The sequence below is a fragment of the Carex rostrata genome, chromosome 8 (assembly GCF_964058835.1).
Source record: "Carex rostrata chromosome 8, lpCarRost1.2, whole genome shotgun sequence".
Lineage (NCBI taxonomy): Eukaryota > Viridiplantae > Streptophyta > Magnoliopsida > Poales > Cyperaceae > Carex > Carex rostrata.
This window is the reverse complement of record NC_135925.1, coordinates 7,573,700-7,598,029: the sequence shown is the minus strand read 5'-3', so window position 1 is coordinate 7,598,029 and position 24,330 is coordinate 7,573,700. Positions and strand designations below refer to the sequence as shown.

The following is a 24,330-nucleotide window of genomic DNA, read 5'->3' as shown; positions in this document are numbered from 1 at the left end:
CACAAGATCTAAAATTCGTATTAGAATATTAATACTTTTAAAAATAAATAAGTAAATATTTTCGTAGAATTTATAAGAGGGATTCAATTATATTTTTTTGAATTACACGCTCGATTTTCAAAGTTTTCAAAATTCAAATAGTCGATTCAAAATATTCAACATAATGGATATATTAAAATGTGCTTGCAGATCAAATTTTATATTTTTTAGAATTTTTTTACTATTTATTAAGATAGATACAAAATTCAATGGTCTGAATTTAACTAGTTTTTGTACCCATCTTAATAAATAGTAAAAAAAGTCCAAAAAATGTAAAATTTGGTCTCCAAGCACATTTTATTGTGGAGATCACATCTAACGGTTTGGATTGACGATTTGGACTTTGAAAATATAGAAAATGGTTGTGATAACTTGTTGTTACTAAAAAAATGTTGTAACTTGATCCCTCCTCATATAATATATGTATATATAATAGAGGAGAGTTCAAATGCGGCCATTTTTATTAATATCCTTAAAAAAACTAAATTTTAAAAATAACCCTACATTTAATTTTTTATTAAAAATGCCCCAACCGCCAGGCCCACGGGCGGCCCAAAACACAAGCGGAGCGCCCGTGGCTGGGGCGCCCCATGGCCCTTTTTTTTTTTTTTTTTAAGAGATCTTAGTATTTTGATTTGAATAATTTTGTGAAAAAAAGTTTTCTTATTTAGAGTGTATGGCAAAAAATAAAATATTTGATATATTTACGAAGTGATGTCGTAAATTTTTATAACTTTGATTTTTTTTTTTTTTTTTTTTTGGTGAACTTTGATTTTATTTGTTAGTTGGATATCACAAGTCTAAATATAACACTAATAAGGACTTGGCCTTTATTATGATTTTTATAATATATGTATAATATACATTTATACACACATACACATACACATACACATACACATACACATACACATATATACATACACATACACATAGACATATACATATACATATACATATACATATACATATACATATACATATACATATACATATACATATACATATACTAATAAGGCCGATTTTTTTATTTATATCCAAAATAAAATATAAATTTAAAAAACTAACCAACTAGCTAATGAAATTGCAAAACTATCCAAACCGGTTAACCATTAACCGGACTCAAATCAAATTTCCGGTTATTGGTTTCCCGGATCCATTGAAATAGTCCGGTTAACCATTAACCGGAAATTTGATTTGAGTCCGGTTAATGGTTAACCGGATTTGTGAATTTTCCTTCTTCTTTTTTTTCTTTTTTTTAAAACAGAAATTTTGTATTTTATTTTATTTTTGTATTAAAATATTAGAAATGTTGAATATATTTCTTTGAAAATAAATGGAATACAATATAATTTGATTTATTAGAAAGACTGCAACTAATAACCCGGATCAATATTTTTCAGGCCGGATTTTTCGCGGCTGTACGAAAAATTAATATATTTCTTTATGTGCTATTGGAAAAAAATAAAAATGCTTAGATTCTGAGTTATTGATCCCGGTTCAAAAGTCACTTCTATACAATCTAGAAAATATTGTGATCCTTCTAGGACATTTAATTTATGAAAAGTTGTTTCTATTTTTGAAAAAAAAACAAAAACTTTAATTTATTTAATAATTGTTTTTAAAAAGAATTCTCAAAATAGATATAACTTTTTATAAATTAAATGTCATCACAATATTTTCTAGATTGCATAGAAGTGACTTTTGAACCGGGATCAATAACTCAGAATCTAAGCATTTTTATTTTTTTCCAATAGCACATAAAGAAATATATTAATTTTTCGTACAGCCGCGAAAAATCCGGCCTGAAAAATATTGATTCGAGTTATTAGTTGCAGTCTTTCTAATAAATCAAATTATATTGTATTCTATTTATTTTCAAAGAAATATATTCAACATTTCTAATATTTTAATACAAAAATAAAATAAAATAGAAATTTCTGTTTTCAAAAAAAAAAAAAGGAAAATTCACAAATCCGGTTAACCATTAACCGGACTCAAATCAAATTTCCGGTTAATGGTTAACCGGACTATTTCAATGGATCCGGGAAACCAATAACCGGAAATTTGATTTGAGTCCGGTTAATGGTTAACCGGTTTGGATAGTTTTGCAATTTCATTAGCTAGTTGGTTAGTTTTTTAAATTTATATTTTATTTTGGATATAAATAAAAAAATCGGCTAATAAGGACTTGGCCTTTATTATGGTTTTTATAATATATGTATAATATACACATATACACATACACACATATACACATATACATATACTAGTATTTTAATTTAAATAATTTTGTGAAGAAAAAGTTTTCTTGTTTAGAGTGTATGCCAAAAAATAAAATATTTGGATATATTTATGAAGTGATGTCGTAAATTCATATAATATAGATTCAATTAATTTTACGAAAATTTTATGATATATTTACGAAATTCATATAATATTTGGATATATTTACGAAATTGATTTTCAGTGGTTCGTATAAAAGTTATACAGATTCAATTAATTTTATGTATAGATATTTTCTTATAATTTTGAACGAAAATTTTAACTGAGAATTTTTATTTTTTATTATGTATGCACATATATGTTGATGAATGTCATTTGGAGATGCAATGTGTTGGAGATCTTTAACCAAGAGACATCATGTCATGGATCACATGCATACTCTTTTTTTGATATGTTGGATCTAATACGCCTTAGTTTGTATGAAATTTCGGTCCAAACTAAATCATAACCAAACATTTTGGCAATTTGAGCCCAACTTGCTGAATTTTGGGCCAAACCTTGATCACATGGTTACTAAGGAGTTAGGCTAATATGACACTAGTGTTATATCAAACTAAATAACACCACATCTTAAACCCTTAGATCTGCTTTAAGATTCGTACAAAATGAAGTGCTTGAACAGTAAAAGCGGATAGTACGAATCTTAAAGCAGATCTAAGGGTTTAAGATGTGGTGTTATTTAGTTTGATATAACACTAGTGTCATATTAGCCTAACTCGTTACTAAGTGGTAAGGACATAACTTTTATACAAACACTGTATTGGATCCAGAGGAGTATATGTTATGTTTTATCACATGGGATTGCATATGTACAAAAGGCAATATGTATATATGTTGCATGAATTGAAATCTTCCACCTTTTTTTGTTACTAACTAATATCAAATTATAATTGTAGTATGGACCAAAGCAAAAATGTATGTGTATATGTATACTAATATTATTTGTTAGTTGGATATCACAAGTCTAAATATAACACTAATTAAGGACTTGGCCTTTATTCAAAATAGTAGTTTAGAGCTACTAAAATAGTATGTGTATATATGTAGCTTTGTATATGTATATGTATATGTATATGTATATGTATATGTATATGTATATGTATATGTATATGTATATGTATATGTATATGTATATGTATATGTATATGTATATGTATATGTATATGTATATGTATATGTATATGTATATGTATATGTATATGTATATGTATATGTATATGTATATGTATATGTATATGTATATGTATATGTATATGTATATGTATATGTATATGTATATGTATATGTATATGTATATGTATATGTATATGTATATGTATATGTATATGTATATGTATATGTATATGTATATGTATATGTATATGTATATGTATATGTATATGTATATGTATATGTATATGTATATGTATATGTATATGTATATGTATATGTATATGTATATGTATATGTATATGTATATGTATATGTATATGTATATGTATATGTATATGTATATGTATATGTATATGTATATGTATATGTATATGTATATGTATATGTATATGTATATGTATATGTATATGTATATGTATATGTATATGTATATGTATATGTATATGTATATGTATATGTATATGTATATGTATATGTATATGTATATGTATATGTATATGTATATGTATATGTATATGTATATGTATATGTATATGTATATGTATATGTATATGTATATGTATATGTATATGTATATGTATATGTATATGTATATGTATATGTATATGTATATGTATATGTATATGTATATGTACGTGTGTATATGTACGTGTGTATGTGTATGTGTATGTATATGCATATGTATATGTGTATATGTGTATGTGTATGTGTATGTGTATATTATACATATATTATAAAAACCATAATAAAAGCCAAGTCCTTATTAGTGTTATATTTAGACTTGTGATATCCAACTGACAAATAAAATCAAAGTTCACCAAAAAAAATAAAAATAAAAAAATCAAAGTTATAAAAATTTACGACATCACTTCGTAAATATATCAAATATTTTATTTTTTGGCATACACTCTAAATAAGAAAAAAAAAATTTCACAAAATTATTCAAATCAAAATACTAAGATCTCTTAAAAAAAAAAAAAAAGGGCCATGGGGCGCCCCAGCCACGGGCGCTCCACTTGTGTTTTGGGCCGCCCGTGGGCCTGGCGGTTGGGGCATTTTTAATAAAAAAAATTAAATGTAGGGTTAGTTTTAAAATTTAGTTTTTTTTAAGGATATTAATAAAAATGGCCGGTTCAAATGCCTCCATGTTTTTGTGCCTCCATCATGCCTCTATCTTTCTCCATCATTTTCAAAGTTCAAACAGTCGATTCGAACCGCTCAACCTAACCTCCATACTAAAATATGTTTGGAGACCAAATTTTATATTTTTAGGATTTTTTTACTATTTTTTTAGATAGGTACAAAAATACTGTTTTTAGATGGTTCAGATTTACTGATTTTGTACCTATCTAAAAAAATAGTAAAAAATTTCCTAAAAATATAAAATTTGGTCTCCAAACATATTTTAGTATGGAGGTTAGGTTGAGCGGTTCGGATCGACTGTTTGAACTTTGAAAATGATGGAGAGAGATGGAGGCACAAAAACATGGAGGCATTTGAACCCTCCTCTATATAATATATGTATATGTATATATGTAAATGAGTTTATAAAAAATTAAAAAAAATTAAAAAAATTTTGGAGAAATCCAAAATTTTCGGTTTGGGACTAAAAACCGGAAAAAAAAAATTCCGGAATTTTTTTTCCGATTTTAGACATGAATTTCTAGAAAAATATTTTATGGTAATTGGTGCTAAAACCGGAAAAAAAAAATCCGGAATTTTTTTTCCGGTTTTAGACATGAATTTCTAGAAAAATATTTTCTGGTAATTGGTGCTAAAACCGGAAAAAAAAAATTCTGGTTTGGATAGTTTTGAAAATACAGCCGACGTTTGGTTATTTAAAAAAAAAAATTGGATATAATAAAAAAAATCGGCAGAGTACGTTGCTGAGAATTTTATGAATGGTGTAGATAAAAGAAGAAGAAAAATGTCGAAAAAAATATAGAAATGAATTTTTATTTTTTATTGTTGTCCATAGAAATACTTTACTTGCTCGCAAAGTTTATTGCCCGCAAAAAATTTTAGCGACATAACAAATGGCCTCATGTGAATGAATGCGATTTTCTTATTTTAGCTAATTAGACACATATTTATATTTTCTTTTATTCCGAATTAAAGTAGCCTTATAAAAAATGTTGGGTATATCTTTTAATTCTCCAATAATTAAAAAATAAATATTTCTCTCAAAATATGTGTGCTTATAAAAGTAGTAATTCTCGTTGCCAGTTGTGTACGTATATGGTATTGGAGGTGAATGTGATGGAGCTTTTGTAGAGAACTTCATTTTCCTTTAAAATTAGCTGTGTTAAATTCACTTCATTATCATATTTTTGTTTGTTGCCTTTTATTTTGATTTTATTTACACATATGCACATATTTTGTTGGAGGTGAAGATTGATGGTTAGAGCATCTCCATCAGTGCAAGCCTTTGCAATTGCAAACCATATAATTGCAATTTCAATTAATTTTAATTGCAACGACTCTACATCCATGAAATTAGATTTAATTTCATTTTGACTGCCACGTCAGCAATTTTTTTTTTTTTTTTTTTCGTCTAACCACTTCCTTTCTTCCTTTCTTCTCCATGCGTTTCTCTTCCCTTCTTCCGTTCATTTTTCTTCTCCTTTGCCCGCCTCACCACTTCAGAAAACAACTCTCTCTCTCTGTTCTCTCTCCACAATGACCAGCACAAGCCCCCCTCTCTCTGCTGTCTCCTATCTCTCTCTCTCATATCCCCTCTCTCCATACATTCTTCAGTGGAGAGGTCCATAGTGCAAGTTGTCCTTAAAATCAGTGAACACGCATCCACCCCAAAATTTCATACCCAAGGCAACCAAACTTTAGAACTAACAATAGAAACATGAGGAGATGCTCTTACATAATCATAATTATGACCTAATTTTTGTTTTAAAAAAATAATAAAAAATAATAAACACAGAGAATTGTGCGGTAAACGGATTCACATAGAATTTTAGGCATCATATTGAGGCATCGGTTTTATTTAGCACGTATAAATTTAATCTCATGTACAAAATATAACTTAGAGATTATTTATTAATTTAATGATTTTAAAATTATAAATTTAGTCTAAATTGAAAAAAAAAAACATTAACCACTAGTCCACTACACACCTGTAAATACATTGTAACAAAATTTTATACATAATTTTAGATATATTTGTTTTATTTAATATGAATATATTTTAGGCATATTTGAAGGACATACTAAACACAATATATATTTATTTTTATGATTTTATGTTCATATATATAAGATAAATTAAATAATAATACGAACACATACAGTCAACACACCATGATATACTCTAGTAAAATTTTATGCATTAATTATAGAGTAAAGATGTTGTCCCCCTTGAATCTGTCCCCTATCTGTCCCCCTAACAACTTTCCTTTTTTGTTCCCTCACGTGGTCAAAATCTACCCTCTTCAATCTTTAATCTTCTCACGTGGCGAGGAGAGCGTGGTGCACCGTCGAGATCCGGTGAGGAGAGCGTGGTGCACCGTCGAGATCCGGCGAGGAGAGCGTGGTGCACCGTCGAGATCTGACGAGGAGAGCATGGTGCACCGTCAAGATTCGGCGGGGAGAGCGTGGTGCACCATTGGAGAGGGTCCATGCTAGCCCAACGAAGGTTGTCACAATGCAACATATGAATACTTCATTAGTTAGATATGAATACTTCAGTTGTTAGATATGCGTACTTCATGTTACATATGAATACTTCTTGGAAGAGGTGGGATGAGAGAGATGAATCTGACTTTGAATTTTGAATTGTATAAATTATTTCGAACATGTATGAATACTTCGTAATCGTCAGTATGAATAATTCTTTAGTTAGATATGAATACTTCATTGTTTTAGATATGCATACTAGTATGTTGAGAATATTTCTTGGTCCCAATCTGGGCAAGTGTGAATATTATTAGTGTCAGATGTGAATATTGTTAGTGTCATGTGTAAATACTTTATTAGTTAGATATGAATAGTTATATATATGAATATTTCATTTGTTATATATTGAGTACTTCATTAGTTAAATATGAATACTTCATTTGTTATATATGCATACTTCATGTTAGATATAAATACTTCTTGGAAGATGTGGGTGAGGGATGAATTTGATAATGAATTTTGAATTGTATAAATTATTTTGAACATGTATGAATACTTCGTAATCGTCAGTATGAATACTTCTTGGAAGAGGTGGGGTGAGAGATGAATCTGACTTTGAATTTTGAATTGTATAAATTATTTCAAACATGTATGAATACTTCATAATCGTCAGTATGAATACTTCATTTGTTTAGATATGAATACTTCTATATTTAGATATGAATGATATATAGTTTCGCTGTAGTGGTCCCCAATCTTGGCAAATGTCGCTTTCAGACGATTGCGGTCCCCAATCCAGGCTGTCACAAGACGTCAGCGGTCCCCCTGGTTGTTACTGGTCCCCTCCAGCTTGTGTTTACATATGACAAATAGTTATGATAATAAGTATGAATACTATAAATTCGTAGGTATGAATACTATACGTTTTGACTATTAATAAGATAGCATTAATCTTGCTCTTTGGTGGTAGTTAACACGTTTTAACTATTTTTTTTGTCTTTTAGTGCGGGGGACAGATAGGGGACTGAAGTAGGGGGACTGTTAGTCGATCCCTTAATTATATATGTTCATTTTATTTAGCATAAATAAATTTTACAGTACATAAGTTGGATCTTATATGCCAGACTGCACAAAGTATATGACTACTCAAATTTTTACAAGACAAATTAAAGAACCTTGCATACCGGAGCTTCGCCCTTCTGAATTATTAACTAAACACACAATTTATTGCAAGTGTCACAATGGCACACACAAATTAAAGTTAACTACATGCATAAAACAAAACAAAATAATAACAAGGAAAATTTCCTCAGAAGATGTAAGGTATAAGAGCCTTAACCCTAGTTGGGAAGTCCTCAAATTTGGACATGTACCATTTTCTGGTGGCAAGGCTTCTACCCATAAGGTAAAACATGGATCCAAATGCAAAGCAAAAGGGATGAATTGTTTGAGATATCAGAGCTACCCCAAAAAGATCGATAATCTCAAATAGGTAATGGGGGCAGATAACAAGGTCGAAGAGGCCACCTTTTGGTATCCTGTAAGTCTTGTCTCCTTTCTCCCTTAGCTTCGCCAGAAGGTAGTGGTGGTAGAAATTGCCGATTATTCCAACCAGAAAGAGCACAACTCCGATATATGTAAGGTCAATTTGTGGTTCTGGCATGTTTTTGCTGAGGTATTGAGAGTAGATTATGAGCACAGTGTTGTAGAAGTAGCTGAAGGTTATTACAAGTGCTGAATCTATCATCATGTTCCCGCTGAATTGATGGACAAATAAGACCTACAAAAATTAAATCACACTTGGCAAATGAGATTTTATGTTACATCAGAAACCAGTTCAAATTGTAAAGCACGAAACGATCATGGGTAGACTCTCATGTAGAATTTTCAAATGCAAAAAAGAAAATTATTATATTATCAAACAGTAATTCTTGCATGTTAATTTCTTTATCAGCAGGATTGCAGATAGGAGCATGGGTCCTGCACAGTAAAGATATAGAAAAATTACTTTTTATTTCAGAGAGCAACCTTTTCTCTTTAGATATTGTAGCAGAACTTGAAATTACATTAGATTCTCAGTGAAAACAAATAAGTATTTAATTCCAATTTGGTACCATGTAAATTGATTAATGTTGATCCATTAATTATAAATGACCCCATACAAATTTAATACATATCAGCAAGTAATATCATAAATATTCCCCAATGCCAGGTGGTTTCTGCAACTCTATGGGTCCAAGATGAATCACATCAAGAACTACCTAGTTAATCCTGAACTTCCACTGCTACAACCATAACAATTCAATCCTAATCCCGAACATGCAAGCCTGTTGTTATGATTGTGGCCTGCCCTTCTTAATATGTTCTAATTACAGGCCACAACCAAAGCAATTCAATCACAGCTACAACAACTTGGTACCAAGTATCAAACTTCACTAGTATTGGTACAACAACAAGCTAGATAAATGAAAGAGGTTCACTAGGTCCTGATCTGAATATATATAAATTTACTGTCTTCATGTTAACTTTATACACAAACAACATGAACAAACAGGTAGATATTGATTATCTTAATATTATATTTAATTCAAATAATAGCTACCACTCCCTTTCTTAATTTCAAATAAAAAAAAAATAGTAGGTACCACTCCGGAGACTGTATTTTTTATCCCTACACAGTGGGCACTGGGCACCCCCCAAATAACTAAGTTACAAACATACCAACTAATTTTTTTTATTTTATTTTTTTTTTTTTTTTTTTATTTTTTATTATTTTTTTTGTGAGAAGAGGTTCGGGGTCAAGTCCCCACTATCTAGTAATCACAATCGGGTTTCGAACAGTCGGGAGTATTACCTTTTGCCACTAAACCAAATATTCTTACTAACACACTATTAAACTTTTTATTTATTTTTAAAGTAAGGCTACTAGGCCTCATTAGCTGAAACTTTAAGTTGCAAATACCCAATTTCATCACGCTACTTTTCCAAATATATAGTAGCCAACACACTAATAAATTATACGCACATACTAAATAAATAATACAATAGAAAGGAAATCATCAAACACACACCTCCAAAACTCTCTTCAGGAAATGCAAGCCGATCGCTGCGGTAACCAGGGCCCCGCGTGGTGCATCCATGACACCTGGGACGAAGAACGCGGCCACTGCAGCCACAAGCGCAGGGGTATACAAGAGAAGCATCCCTGTTCGTGCTGACACTTTAGCCCCGGTACCAGTATCGCTTTTGCCAGAAACAGCCTCCTTCCAGTTCCAGAATTTAGAATAGGACAAGTGCGTCCCTCTGACCTCCGATATCCCAACGTTTGCGAGCGATATGACACTAACCACTGACATGGCATTTAGAAACAGAGACGGTGGTGGTGGATAGAGGATTGATTGGAAGATGTTCATTTTTGGTTAATTACTGAAGAGGGAAGATAGGCAAGGATGGATCAAGAATTGAAGATGTGTTACTTCACTTTCTTTTGTTCAATGTGGTTTCTCCTTTAATTTATTGTCACAAGAAGCAAGCGATAAAGGTTGGGTTTCTTTGTATTAATCTTTTCGGCGGTGACGGAAGAGAAATAATCGAGGAACTCGTGGATAGATTTGGGTTGAGTTTATATTTTTTAAACAGATTTGGATCGGGTTGGTTTCTCTACTTTCTGTGTGGAATAGAACAGCGGCAGATCGAGCGGCTGAGGCTTTCAAGTAGGAACAAAAGCACGTGGCATCATACTCACAAGACAGATTGGAATGAATCCGTATCCTCTCTGTTAACGTAGCGTTTGAGTTAATTTATGAATGGTACGATCAGAATTTGAATCAATCCGACCCATATCTATAACGCCGCACGGGCCTTTACTATTAGTGCAGATTTCAATCAGACAGTCCAGATTTTCAACTCAAAATTTGAGTTAATGCAGAGGATACGAACTCGACTGCAATGGTCAAATATATATATTTTTTTTTCAAAGACAATGGTCAAATAAACTCTTTCGCGTCAAAGGTCATTTTCTTAATTATATCATAGTAAAGATGTTGTCCCCTTGAATCTGTCCCCCTAATAATCTTTCTTTTTTATTCTCTCACGTGGTCAAAATCCATCATTTTCAATCTTTTCTTAGAAAGAAAAAAAAATTCAACATAATTCAAAACTCACCTTATTCTTCTCCTCTACTGCTCGCCACCATCTACCCACGCCGACAGTTGTGATGGCGGTCAAGATCCGGCGAGGCGAGCATGGTGCATCGTCGAGATCCGCGCGAGGAGAGAGTGGTGCACCGTCGAGATCCGGCGAGGAGAGCGTGGTGCACCGTCGAGATCCGGCGAGGAGAGCATGGTGCACCGTCAAGATTTAGCGGGCCTGTTCGGTTGGACTGGAATAGGGGAATATGGTGGAATTAAGACTCTATTCTCACCGAACAGACTAGGAATTAGTTGGATTAAAGAATAGAGAATAGCACTTTTTCTCAACTTTTCAATTCCAGATGAGGGGTGGAATTAACTTTTGAGCCGGAATAGAGAATTAATTGAGACTTTTTTACCCCTGTTTGATTTCATTTATGCTGATGTGGCATTGGGCCTTTATTTTTTTATTGTCTCATTCTCTCCTTCTTTGCACGGTTCCAGAGGAGAGAGGAGGTTTCTCCTCCGCCGATTGTGAGTCCGTTCTCCGGCGATTCTTCGAGAGTACACCGAATCAAAGGTTAGAAAAGTACTCTTCTCAATTTTCTCTTTTCAACGAGTTAATGATACCTCAGTTCGGTACAATAAGTAACTATGGTGAATATCATCGTTCTTCATCTTTGGTCTATTCTTTTGGAAGAGTATTTGAAAAAATTTTATATTCGTTTTTACTTTATTTTGATTAATTTTGTTACTACCGTTTTGAGTTTTTTTCTTGATTTTTGGGCCTCGTTATTTTTTTTTAATTTTATAAATTTGGGGCATATAAACGAGAAGCTAAATGATAAATTGGTTTTATCATATAAACGAGAACCTCAATTCGGTACATAAGCTTCATGATAAAGCTTTGTGAGTACATCGTCAGTTGGAGATCAAAAGAAAACCCTAAAGTAAGCAAAGACCAGTGACTGTCTTCTTTGTTCAGGAACCATGCCAGTAAAAATGAAATGTAGCATCATGGTTCCTAATTGATCCCCAAGTAACAAATCTAACTTTGATAAATTGGTTTTATCATATATTATAACTTTGATAAATTGGTTTTATCATATATTGTAACTTTGATAACTTTGTTTTATCATACCACTGGTACTAATAAATCTCAAAATAAGCACTTGTTACATTGATCCTTACCACTGTATATTGCTTTGTTACATTTATGGGACTTCTTAATTAACTCCAGGTTTGATTATTAATTTGGTTTTGACTTATTTTTCATTCTTTACCATGTATCAGTATATGTTAGATTGGTCATTAATTGAAGAAAATATAATTGGAACTATTGAAAGGATTTTAAAGTTGGTCGTCATTATAATTTTCTTGGTCCACTAGAACAGTTTTGATTGAACTATTAATAGTTATTGTTATGCATGTTAGTACCTAAAAATTATATGTTGTTGTTCTCAATTTACTAGATTACATACTGCTAGTATGAAATCAAAATGCCGTTGCCTTTTCAATTTAGATGAATAAATATTTAAATCAAGTGTTTATGATGGGTATATATCTAATCCATTATTATTCTTTTGTAATAGCAATTGTTAACCTGTTGAAGTACATGTTGGTGCTATGCATAGTACAACACACACTAGTGCTATGAATTAAGTGAAATGATGAGTGACAAGGGTAGAAAGAAGGGAGGTAGGAAGGTGGTAAACAATCAATCTGAGCTAAACACTGAGAAGTATCGAGCACCCCGAGATAAAGCTTTTTCTCGACAAGAGACCGAGCTACTTATAATTCTAGTAGGTGAAAAGTTAAAAAACAAGGAGTACTAGAAACGAAGGTAACCTTAACCCTACCATAGAAGAATGGAATTACATTGGAAGCCAATTTAACTACAGAAATGTTGAAAACAATCGTCAACCGCAAGTTCTAAAAAATAGATGGAAGACATTGAAAACTGACTTCTCTTTTTTCAAAGACCTAGCTAGTAGAAGTGGACATGGTTGGAATGAGGCTGACGGTATTCCTAATGTGACTCCAGAAGCGTGGGAAGAATACATCAAGGTGTGTACTTATAACAACAATTGTTCATGCCTTTCTTTATTCACACATCATGGGGATTTATATTTGTAACAACAATTGGTTTGATTTTTTTTTTCAGAAAGATGAGAAAAGGTACAAACCTTATCGGCATAAGAAGTTTCCTTGGTTTAGAGCCATGGAAGAGTTATGTGGAAGTAATATAGCAACGTGTGATGCACAAATAACTTCAGATCCGACCATTCCAATCACGCATAATCTAGACTCAGATAGCTCAGAGACGGGAGAATCATTGCATGAACCTATACAAGTTGATACTGACGACACTGCTAATCAAACACCTCATACCAACAGCCCCATAAGTCCGATATCAGTCCCTTTGGTAGAAACAGAATAGGAGCATGCCAACTCTGTTGCAGAGAAGCGTAAGAGAGGTGATATATCACGTGTTGAGTCTTCACGAAATTGCAAGAAAAATGCAAAATACAAGAAAGCTGAAATTGCCCATACTTTTCTTAACCAGCAGCAATCAAGAAATGAAACACTTGACAAGGTGGCTGAAAATTTGCAGAAAAATCCAAAGTACGGAGGGGTTCAAAAGGAGGTCATTGACATATTAAATGGTGCATTAGATTCCACATTACCCACATTCAATAGTGACTATTATGACATGCTAGCTATTTTGGGAAATGATTGGGTGAGAGGGTGCTTCATGAATCAAGCAGATGGCATGTTAAGGGGATATGTAGACTACACGTTGCGTCGTTTTCGTGCAGGCTTGCCACTTATTCCAGACATTGGTGGATCTATTTTGCAGTATCCTTCTCCTAATCCAACTTTTATGCCATACCCACATGGTATGTCTAATACTCCTTTGACTGCTAATCCTACTTTTATGTCATATCATTCTCAAACCCCACCTCCTATGACTGCTTCTGTCAATCCAAGAAACATAAACAATACTCCCCATACCAATGTGAATGGTGATGATCATGTCACCCCTTGCACTCCAACCTCTAACCTGCGTCCACCTTCGGCTGACTTCTACTACTCATGGACTTGAAGAATTGTCGTTCTAGGATTATTTTGTAATCAAGTTAGTTTATCTAGGTGTTAAACTAGATTTTTGTTGACTAACAAAGAATATTATATCATTTTAAGCTGTTGCTCTTTAGTTATTAACAATGAGCATTTGAGCTGTATTTTGTAAGTGGCAAAGTGTTTACAAATGAAGTCAGATATTACTTAGAATCACAATTTGTGCTTTTAGTTTTTTTTATCCTTTTTGTGCGTTAAAGAACATATTCTTGGTGGCTAGACAAATTTTGTGAGCATTTAATTAAATGGTGGCTAGACAAATTTTGCTGACTTAATTGATACTGTGAATTAAAGAAGCAACTAATTAAATAGAATTTCTTTGCCTCAAATTTGATGTTGTGACTTAATAAATAAATTTTGTGAGCAACTTAATAGAATTTCTTTCGTTGTAAAATTATAATCCTTTGCCTCAAGCTAAATAGAAGAACAACAAAATATGTTGCTGTGGTCAAAACTCAACAAAGGTTATAAGAGTCATTTCTTACAATTGTCATATTTTAATAAAAAGAAAGTGCAACTATTCTAATTGATGATGTGCCGAACATATATGGAATAGAATGGAAGAGTTATCAATTTCTAATTCCTTAATCCTCTTTTATTCTCTTATTCCATGTTTTACCGAACAGGGCCAGCGGGAAGAGCGTGGTGCACCATTGGAGGGGGTCCATGCTAGCCCAGCGAAGGTTGTCACAGTGCAACATATAAATACTTTATTAGTTAGATATGAATACTTCAGTTGTTAGATATGCATACTTCATGTTACATATGAATACTTCTTGGAAGAGATGAGATGAGAGAGATGAATCTGACTTTGAATTTTGAATTGTATAAATTATTTCGAACATGTATGAATACTTCGTAATCGTCAGTATGAATAATTATTTAGTTAGATATGAATACTTCATTGTTTTAGATATGCATACTAGTCTGTTGAGAATATTTCTTGGTCCCAATCTGGGCAGGTGTGAATATTCTTAGTGTCAGATGTGAATATTGTTAGTGTCATGTGTGAATACTTCATTAGTTAGATATGAATAGTTATATATATGAATATTTTATTTGTTAGATATTGAGTACTTCATTAGTTAGATATGAATACTTCATTTGTTAGATATGCATACTTCATGTTAGATATGAATACTTCTTGGAAAATGTGGGTGAGAGAAATGAATTTGATAATGAATTTTGAATTGTATAAATTATTTCGAACATGTATGAATACTTCGTAATTGTCAGTATGAATACTTCTTGGAAGAGGTGGGGTGAGAGAGATGAATCGGACTTTGAATTTTGAATTGTATAAATTATTTCAAACATGTATGAATATTTCGTAATCGTCAGTATGAATACTTCATTTGTTTAGATATGAATAATTCTTTATTTAGATATGAATAATATATAGATTCGCTGTAGTGGTCCCCAATCTTGGCAAATGTCGCTTTCAGACGATTGCAGTCCCCAATCCAGGTTGTCACAAGACGTCAGCGGTCCCCCTGGTCGTTACTGGTCCCCTCCAGCTTGTGTTTACATATGACGAATGGTTCTGATAATAAGTATGAATACTATAAATTCGTAGGTATAAATATTATACGTTTTGACTATTAATAAAATAGCATTAATCTTGCTCTTTGGTGGTAGTTAGCACGTTTTAACTATTTTTTTTGTCTTTTAGTGCGGGGGACAGATAAGGGACTGAAGTAGGGAGACTGTTAGTCGATCCCATTATATTATACGACTGTTGAGATACGCAAATTTTGTGAATCTGGATCGGCCACGTCGTGAGAGAGGAATCTATTATTATTATATTATATCCTTAATTCTTGATGGAGACGGTAAAATGAACAGTACCTATGACAAGTGGATCCCATTTAGGGTCCCATTTATCAGCGAAAGTTCCTCTTTCCGTCTCTGGGAATTTCTCCACTGCGCACTCTGCAGAAACTTGTACCGCCTTCTCTCTTCCGAAAAAACTGCTCTCGTAGTACCTCTTCGGTAAGGTGGATTAAAGCTCCTTAGAGTGCCTTAACTGCTAAAGTGAGCCGAACAGCCTCCCTTAGGCAAACTTAAAGCTCTTTCCTTAGCCTTCGTTTAGAAACTTTCTTAATCCAACTCCCACCCTGCCTTAAGAAACCACCTTCCTCCTGTAGACCTTTTCTGGGTCTTTTATTGACAACTTTGCCCCTGCTCCTTAAGGAGGTTCCCTTTTATAACATTTTTTTTATCTTCTTTCTCTTTCTTGCCTGCACGAAACCCTAGGTTCGAAAAAGAACACTGCCTCCTCCTCCTATCCAAAATCGACAGTCCTCCGGCGGCTAGCTTGTAAATCTAACGCCACCAATAGCATCGCACCGAGAAGTTCTATCTTTTGACATCCATTTTGATGGGTGCTCCTCTGCGACTTCTCTTCGTGAATTCTCTAACAGCATGTTCTTTGTAGTTTTTGGATTTTGTTCCAATTTTCAGATTTCTTTTGGTTTCTCTCTGTGCTTATTACGACCAAAGATCCTGATTTACCAATGTTTCGTTTCAATTTTTTAGATTTTTTTTTTGGTTTCTTTGTGAATTTTCTAATTACAGCCATTTTTTTTTGTTCTAAATCAATCTGCTAAAGTTAAATTACTTGGTACATACTCAAATTCAATCCTTTGATTATTTACTTGGTATTTCTGTTGATTTGTTTTTTTCAGTTTGTACTTTTTGATCGCTGGTTTTGTAAAGTTTTTTTTATTATTCTGATTTGCAGAGCTCTTATGTGTTGATTTTTTTTGTTGATAATGTCAGTTTGGTGTTCTCTTGTGCTGGAATTTGCTCTGAATTTGTTGAATTGCTGGAACAACGGACATCTAGCATGTATTAATTGGAGTGTTATTGTACAATTTCAATTTGATCCCTTAATGGTCTTTCTTCATTTTCAATAAATTTAAAGCAGCTTCATTTTTGTAAGTGTGATTGTGTAGATTTGATTCTTCAATGTTAATATTTACTAACTTATATCTCTTTTTTTTTTCATTCCAATTTGAAAGCTATTCACTGGTACATATCAGTTGGTATGAATACAAATCAATACCAACCCATTGGTACTGGTACAAACCAGTTGATATTGGTACGAGCAATTGGTGCTTGTAAATTGTAATGGTTAAGACGTTGAGGTATCATTTTGAAAATTATGATTACTAAGACTGAAATTAAGTATTTTTCTTCTTTTGATGTGTTTTCTAAGCTGTAATATGTTACATTGGATTCTCTTGTTTACAACTTCTGTTTTATATTAAACTGTATTTTTAAGTGATTTTAAGAAATTGGAATATAAAATGATTAGTTTTAATGGAAAAGTAATTAATTTCAAGTTATGATGAAGAAATATTTAAAATGAGAAGTTATAATGTGCATATATATAAATTTCTCTAATTGCTTACAAGAATGACAAGTAAATGTGAAGAAGGGTATTTAGGACTTTACATACAACAATGTATATTTAATTGTGTCAAGTCTTCATTCTTAATCAAACTATCGTACCGAACAAGTGCTCCTTAGAAAGGATTAAGTTTTTAATCCCCACTCTCTTAAGGAGCTCTGCCGAACACCCCCGTAGGACTCTGTTGGTTGATTACTTGATTTTAATTTTTAATTGTTTTTTATTTGCATATTAAACGCCCGTGGGTGAAATAGATCTCTCTCAGCCGGTATCAACTCGGATCTAGTGGGCTTGGTTTTGCAAACTTCTATCTTGTCCTTGAGGCCAATATCTTTATAAATTAATTACGTTAATTAAAAGTTTTAAGCCCTTCCATCAGATTTACGGATATAATATTGATGTTCTACTAAAGGTATATATAGAATATTAATTTTGATTGAGCATAGTTACTCCTGGACATAGAGTATTGTATCTTTTCATTCTTTTAAAAAAAAAAAAAAAATTGGGGTCGGGGGATCCGTATACTCTACCGAAATTTTTAAATCTACCATTTTGTTCAAAAAACAAAAACAAAATTCTTGTTTCTAAAAATTTACATTTTCACCACAGCCGCACTACACGGATGCGGCCCCAAATGCTGAAAACCACACTATGCTGATGCGATTCCAATATAGATCCGCCTCAGCATAATGTGCCCCCCCTTTTTCTTTTTTCTTACATGATTTTAACTTTGAAATTAAAAGTTTTGGTTTCCAAAAAAATTGACATATTTTAGAGGATGTGATTTCCAATGACTAACATAAATTTTGGATCTGCACCGGTGTTCTGCGGCTATGATAAATGTCGAATTTTTCAAAAATTGAGGTTTTTTTTGTTTATTTATTTTTTCAGAAAATGGTAGAAATAAAAATTTCGGTATCCTCCGAGATATCTCAAATTTTTAGTGGATAAATCTGTACTGTTCAGATAATCCAATGGACAAGAATTATTTCGCTCTTTAGTAATGCTGCCTATAATCACACAACTCTGACCGGCCTCTTCCTTTTGGGGTCGTTCGACAACAAATGATTAAGAGTGAAGGATTAAAAGCTTAAGGAGTACTAAGGAACCGATGTTTAGTTGTCTTAATCTGTGGATTAGCTAAGGAAGCTAAAGGAAGGGGTATGGGTGCCTTAAAGTCCGGGCAGAGGATTAAGATCCGAGCAAAAGGAAGCTAAAGGAGGTGTTCTTAATCCGCGCTAAGGAACTGGTGTTCAGTAGAATTAAGCGGCTAAGGAAGCTAAAGAAAGCGGATTAAGCCTTAAGGAGGCTTAATCCTTTGTTGCCGAACGGCCCCTTTGTATTCGCTCCCCGTCAAATTAGATTTTGCTTAGAAATGCTACATCATTCTCTTCTCACTCTCATGCTCATCGCTGCCCTCCACCTCACTCTTTTTTCTCTCTCGTGCTCTCTCCATCGATCCGAGCACCTCTCACGATCAGTCGCTCACTCAACTTATGCACTTCTCGCGACTCAACCGCACCTCACCGGTGGTTCACTACATCAGCCGCGCATCTCCCTAAATCGCCTCCTCAGTTCTAATCCAGGAAGCGTCTCTCTCTCACTAGACTAGAAAAATGCATTACCAATTTATGCAAAAAAAAGTAAAAATAACACAAATCGCCTCGCCCATTTCTAATAAATAAAACTATTTTTCAGTGGAATAAGCTCGTAACAAGAGGAATATATTGGATCCAGTATAATACTTAATTCCACTTGTGATTGTCATGGATTGAGAAAGTATGGTAACATGTCAGACCAAAAACCTCACCAATCCAATTTTTTTTGTCTATTTTTAATTTTTTTTTTTTTGGTTTATTATTAACCACTTTTTACTGCTTAATTTGTATATGTTGAGCATTAGAATCATTTTTTTTGCATCTTATGTATAGTGTATATTTGTATTCAGAGATTTTGGGATGAATCTAGGTTTGCATCGGATAGAATTACCCCCTTAGAAATAAGAAACAGGTAGATATTAATTATTTTGATAATTATATTTAATTCAAATAATAAATAACCTCTCCCTTTCAAAAAAAAAAACAATAGCTATCACTCCAGAGCCCGACCATATACTGTGTTTCATATCCTTAAGCAGTGGGCAGTCAAATAATTATTTCACAAACATAGTAAGTATATTTTTTTAAGAAAAGGTTGGTCAAGTCACCTCATTGTATATTTTTGAATGGACTGAGAATAGATTATTTTTATAACAAACTATTCAGTATTTGATTAGATTAAAATACCAAATTTATTTATCTTATTAAAACAAGTTATTCTCACAAAAAGATAGAACAAGCTATTATAATGAGACAAACATTAATTTTGCTATTGTAAGCAACTAAACCCTAGGTGCCGCCTAAAAATTTATAGTCCATATTTATTTCCGTCCTGACCAAATTTAATCGAGTACTTATTAAAAATAGAGGACTTGCTTTAAGATTCGTGCTAGATTAAAAGAACAATCTAATTTAGTAATTGAACTTGTGGTATCCGGAGGTGATCCAAATTCCTATTTATATTCTAGTATCCACAAGAAATCACATATGGTTTCGAACCTGTAGCATCCATGTCTCCCACAGAGAATATTATTATTTGGTGTGATCTAGTGCATAGTGACAACTTAATAGTGCAGGAAAGGTTCGACAGAGTCAAAAATTCGTGATTCGAGTATAATTTGAAAATAATTCGGAAATAATTTATTTTTGTAAACACCAAATTAATATAATTCACGTATAATTCGGGAATAATTCGTTTTTGTACACAACAAATAATATACTAAAATACTAACGTTGTAAAAAAATGAGATTGTTTTGTTCATTTTAATTTTTTTATTAGTATAAAAATATAATTTTTTTATTAGTATAAAAATATAATTTTTTTATTAGTATAAAAATATAATTTTTTATATAGACATGTTTATTTAATTCTACTCTATAAGTCTATCAATTTTATAGCTTAGTTTAATAAAAATTAACATAGTAAGCAATATAAACATTATCAACTTGATCTGAATTTTTTGCTCCAAAATTTTATAGTAATGGGCCATTGTTGGAGCAAAAGTCTTGAATCCGGTTTATTGCCTATGTAATGCTCCTTGTCAATTAAACGTTGACACCACTAAGATATCTATAAAAAGGGTTGAGGTGCCTGGGGAGTAGGCACTATTTGAACAGGGTCCATGAGTCGTCAAGATTCGGAAACTGAATCCTCTGCCCCCTGAGGGCAAGAATTTATTGTCCCTAGAGTCACTGCATGTGGGTCCGATGTGGACTCCAGTTTAAAAATTAAAAGTGACCGGTCTCACACGCAGTGACTTTAGGAGCAGGAAATTTCTGCAACCAGGGGTAGAGGATTCGGAGTCCAAGACTCGTGGCCTAAGCTTGTGGGCACTAGGCAGTGTCCCGCAAATTTTTTTTTCTAAATATCGCGAATAAATCATTAAAAACGCGAATAATTCGTAAAATTCGCATTTTTCGATCAAAGGTTTGTTTGACCGAATATATCGCGATTTGGTGCGGATGCATGATAAAAACGTTTTATTCGCGAATTAAACGCGAGTCTTGTCACTATGGTCTGGTGATCAAAGACTGGGTTTTACAAACATATTAAATAGTTTATACAATAGAAAGGAAATCAATGAAACACACACCTCCAAAACCCTTTTCAGGAAATGCAAGCCGATCGCTGCGGTAACCAGTGCCCCGTGTTGTGCATCCATGACACCTGGGAATAAGAACGAGGCCACTGCAGCCACAAGCGCAGGGGTGTACAAGAGAAGCATCCCTGTTCGTGCTGACACTTTGGCTCCGGTACCAGTGGCGCTTTTGCCAGAAACAGCCTCCTTCCAGTTCCAGAATTTAGAATAGGACAAGTGTGTCCCTCTGACCTCCGATATTCCAATGTTTGCGAGCGAGATGATACTCACCGCTGACATGGCATTGAGAAACAGGGATGATGGTGGTGGATATAGGATTGATTGGACGAGGGAAGATAGGCAAGGATGGATCCCGAATTGAAGATTTGTTTCTTCTCTTTCTTTTGTTCAATACCGTTTATCCTTTAATTTATTCTAGTCACAAAAACCAAGCGATACAGATGATTATGTGTGAACAAGTATATATGGAGAACATTGAAGGGAGGTTGGGTTTCTCTATATTAATTTTTTCGGCGGTGACGGAAGAGAATAATCGAGGAACTCGTGGATAGAGATTTGGGTGGAGTTTTTTATTTTTTGAAACAGATTTGGGGCGAGTTGATTTCTGACTTTCTGTGTGGAATAGAGAACGAATTGGTATCCTTTGCATTAACTCAAAAATGAATTTTCTGAGTTGATATATCTGGACCGTTTGATTAACTTTAAAATTTATGCGAATTAAATTCACACTAATACTAAAGATCACTGTGTTTTAGATGAAAGCCAAATGAATTCCGTATACAATTGGACGAAGAGCATCTTTTGAGTTAAGGCAGACGATGCGGACTCAGTAGAGAACAGCGGCAGAGCGGCAACACTCACAAGCAGAATTACTGACAGGCTGGAATAGTAAAAAATACAACCATATAGTGGTTTGCTAACGGGTTACCCGTGACCCGTTCCGGGTAACCCGTTAGGGGTAACGGGTAGGACGGGTAAAGGAGTAGGCCGGGTACGGGTAAAACCCGTGACGGGTAGACGGGTAATTTTCCCAAAACCTCTATCCGGTCCGTTTATTACCCGTATCCGTTGCGGGTTGACGGGTACGGGTCCGGTCCGGGCGGGTTTTTTTTTTTTTTTTTTTTTCTGTTTAATAGAAACAAACGGCCCAGATTTACTTAGGATTGTAGTAGATTTAAATAAAAGGTTGGATTTGGAATTGGAGGGACCCTACAATCCCTTAGGATTGTAGCAGATTAGAATTGCACTGGATCTGAATTTTAAAAGGAGGCCGCCAAAAAAAATTTGAAATTCAAATTTTGTAACGGGTCAGGTACGGGTACGGGTAGACGGGTAGACGAGTACGGGTAGGCGGGTACGGGTAGGCTGGTAAACGGGTACAACGGGTTTTTTTTTCAAATGCCTTGTCCGGCCCGTATATTACCCGTACCCGTCTACCCGTTTGACCCGGGCAACGGGTACGGGTCAAACGGGTAACAGGTACGGGCCGGGTAAAACGGGTTTAACCCGTTTCGGGTATAGCAAAACACTACAACCATACAAGGACTCTTGGACTTGGCGAAAGAATGGGATTCTCAGATCATTTTTTTTTTTTTAGGGGTAATTTCATGTATATCCCTCAAAAATTTTATTATTACATATTTATTCCTCCAAAATCAATAATTACATATTTATTTTTGAAAATCATACAAACTCACATATTTGTCTAATCTAATTCTATAACATATCAAATATCTCCAAAATAATTATATAATATTTTTTAAACTTAAAAAATATTTTACAGTATTAATTAATAATAATGTTGATTATTATGTCTTTTGGTCTCTTTAGTCGCATGAGTTCTCTTCTCTCTAAGGCGCGAAACATCCCGCCTCTCTCTTCAAACGAAAATGTAAAATTAAAGCAGTGAGGAGCAGCAAAAATTTGTGAGGAGAGGCAATTAGGGAAGGCGGGGAGAAATTTGTGATTTGACGCGTTTGGAGAGAGAGGCCCGCGAGGTTTGGCGCCTTACAGAGAATATAACTCAAGCGGACACTAAAGATAATGAAGGGCATAATGGACAATATTTTATTAATTAATATTGTAAAATAAATTATAGTTTAAAAAAATATTATTTAATTATTTTTGAAGATATTTGATATGGTTTAGAGTTAGATTGAACAAATATGTGAGTTTGTATGATTTTCAAAGATATAAATATGTAATTATTAATTTTGGAGGGATAAATATGTAATGTTGAGGGATATACATGAAATTGCCCCTTATTTTTATTAGACGACTGTTGAGATACACAATGTGAGTCCGAAACTCCGAATCGGCCACGTCGTGGGAAAGGAATTGGATCTAAATAATTGTCATGTGGATGACGACTGACAACTAGGGCTGTCAAAAAAGCTCGTGGCTTGCTTCTAGCTCGCTCACTAACAGCTCGCTCGGTAGTGGACCGAGCTGTTAACGAGCCAGCTCGGCTCAGGCTCGGACCAAAATAAACGAGCTGAGCCAGGAGTCAGCTCGGACCGGGCCAGCTCGGCTCGTTAAGCTACAGTGAATTTAGGGTTTAGTCACGTATAATTTCAAGTCCAGTCCCATTTTTAAAGGCACAATTATTCAAAATTGATGTATTTTCGGTTTGGGAAGAAATGATATGGCTTTAGTTGCTTGAAGATGTGACTGCTGGACAATTTCTTAAATTTTTTGAATGATATTTCTTATTTTTTTAATTTTTGAATTTGTATAATAACAGTCCAATAAAGCCCAATGAGCCAGCTCGCGAACTAGCTTGGGCTGGCTTGTCACGAGCTGAGCCAAGAGTTTTGGCTCGGGTGACCTAGGTCCAGCTC

General features: G+C 33.5%; 1 protein-coding gene across 1 annotated transcript; it reads right to left on the bottom strand.

Moving 5' to 3' along the window:
- Positions 1 to 8,273: 8,273 nt before the first annotated feature.
- Positions 8,274 to 10,660, bottom strand: LOC144558482 (uncharacterized). The gene is made up of 2 exons (XM_078307323.1): positions 10,179 to 10,660; positions 8,274 to 8,887 (listed from the first exon to the last, which is right to left on the bottom strand). Exons 1-2 carry the CDS (start codon positions 10,518 to 10,520, stop codon positions 8,417 to 8,419), a joined length of 813 nt encoding a protein of 270 aa, XP_078163449.1. The 5' UTR covers positions 10,521 to 10,660; the 3' UTR covers positions 8,274 to 8,416.
- Between the last annotated feature and the right edge of the window lie 13,670 nt (positions 10,661 to 24,330).

Bases quoted from the DNA above. Each gene is read 5' to 3' on its own strand.
- LOC144558482 (XM_078307323.1), bottom strand. From the start codon at position 10,520: ATGAACATCTTCCAATCAATCCTCTATCCACCACCACCGTCTCTGTTT. The intron at 8,888-10,178 runs GTGTGTGTTTGA...TAATTTTTGTAG, and splicing joins TCCTGAAGAGAGTTTTGGAG to GTCTTATTTGTCCATCAATT.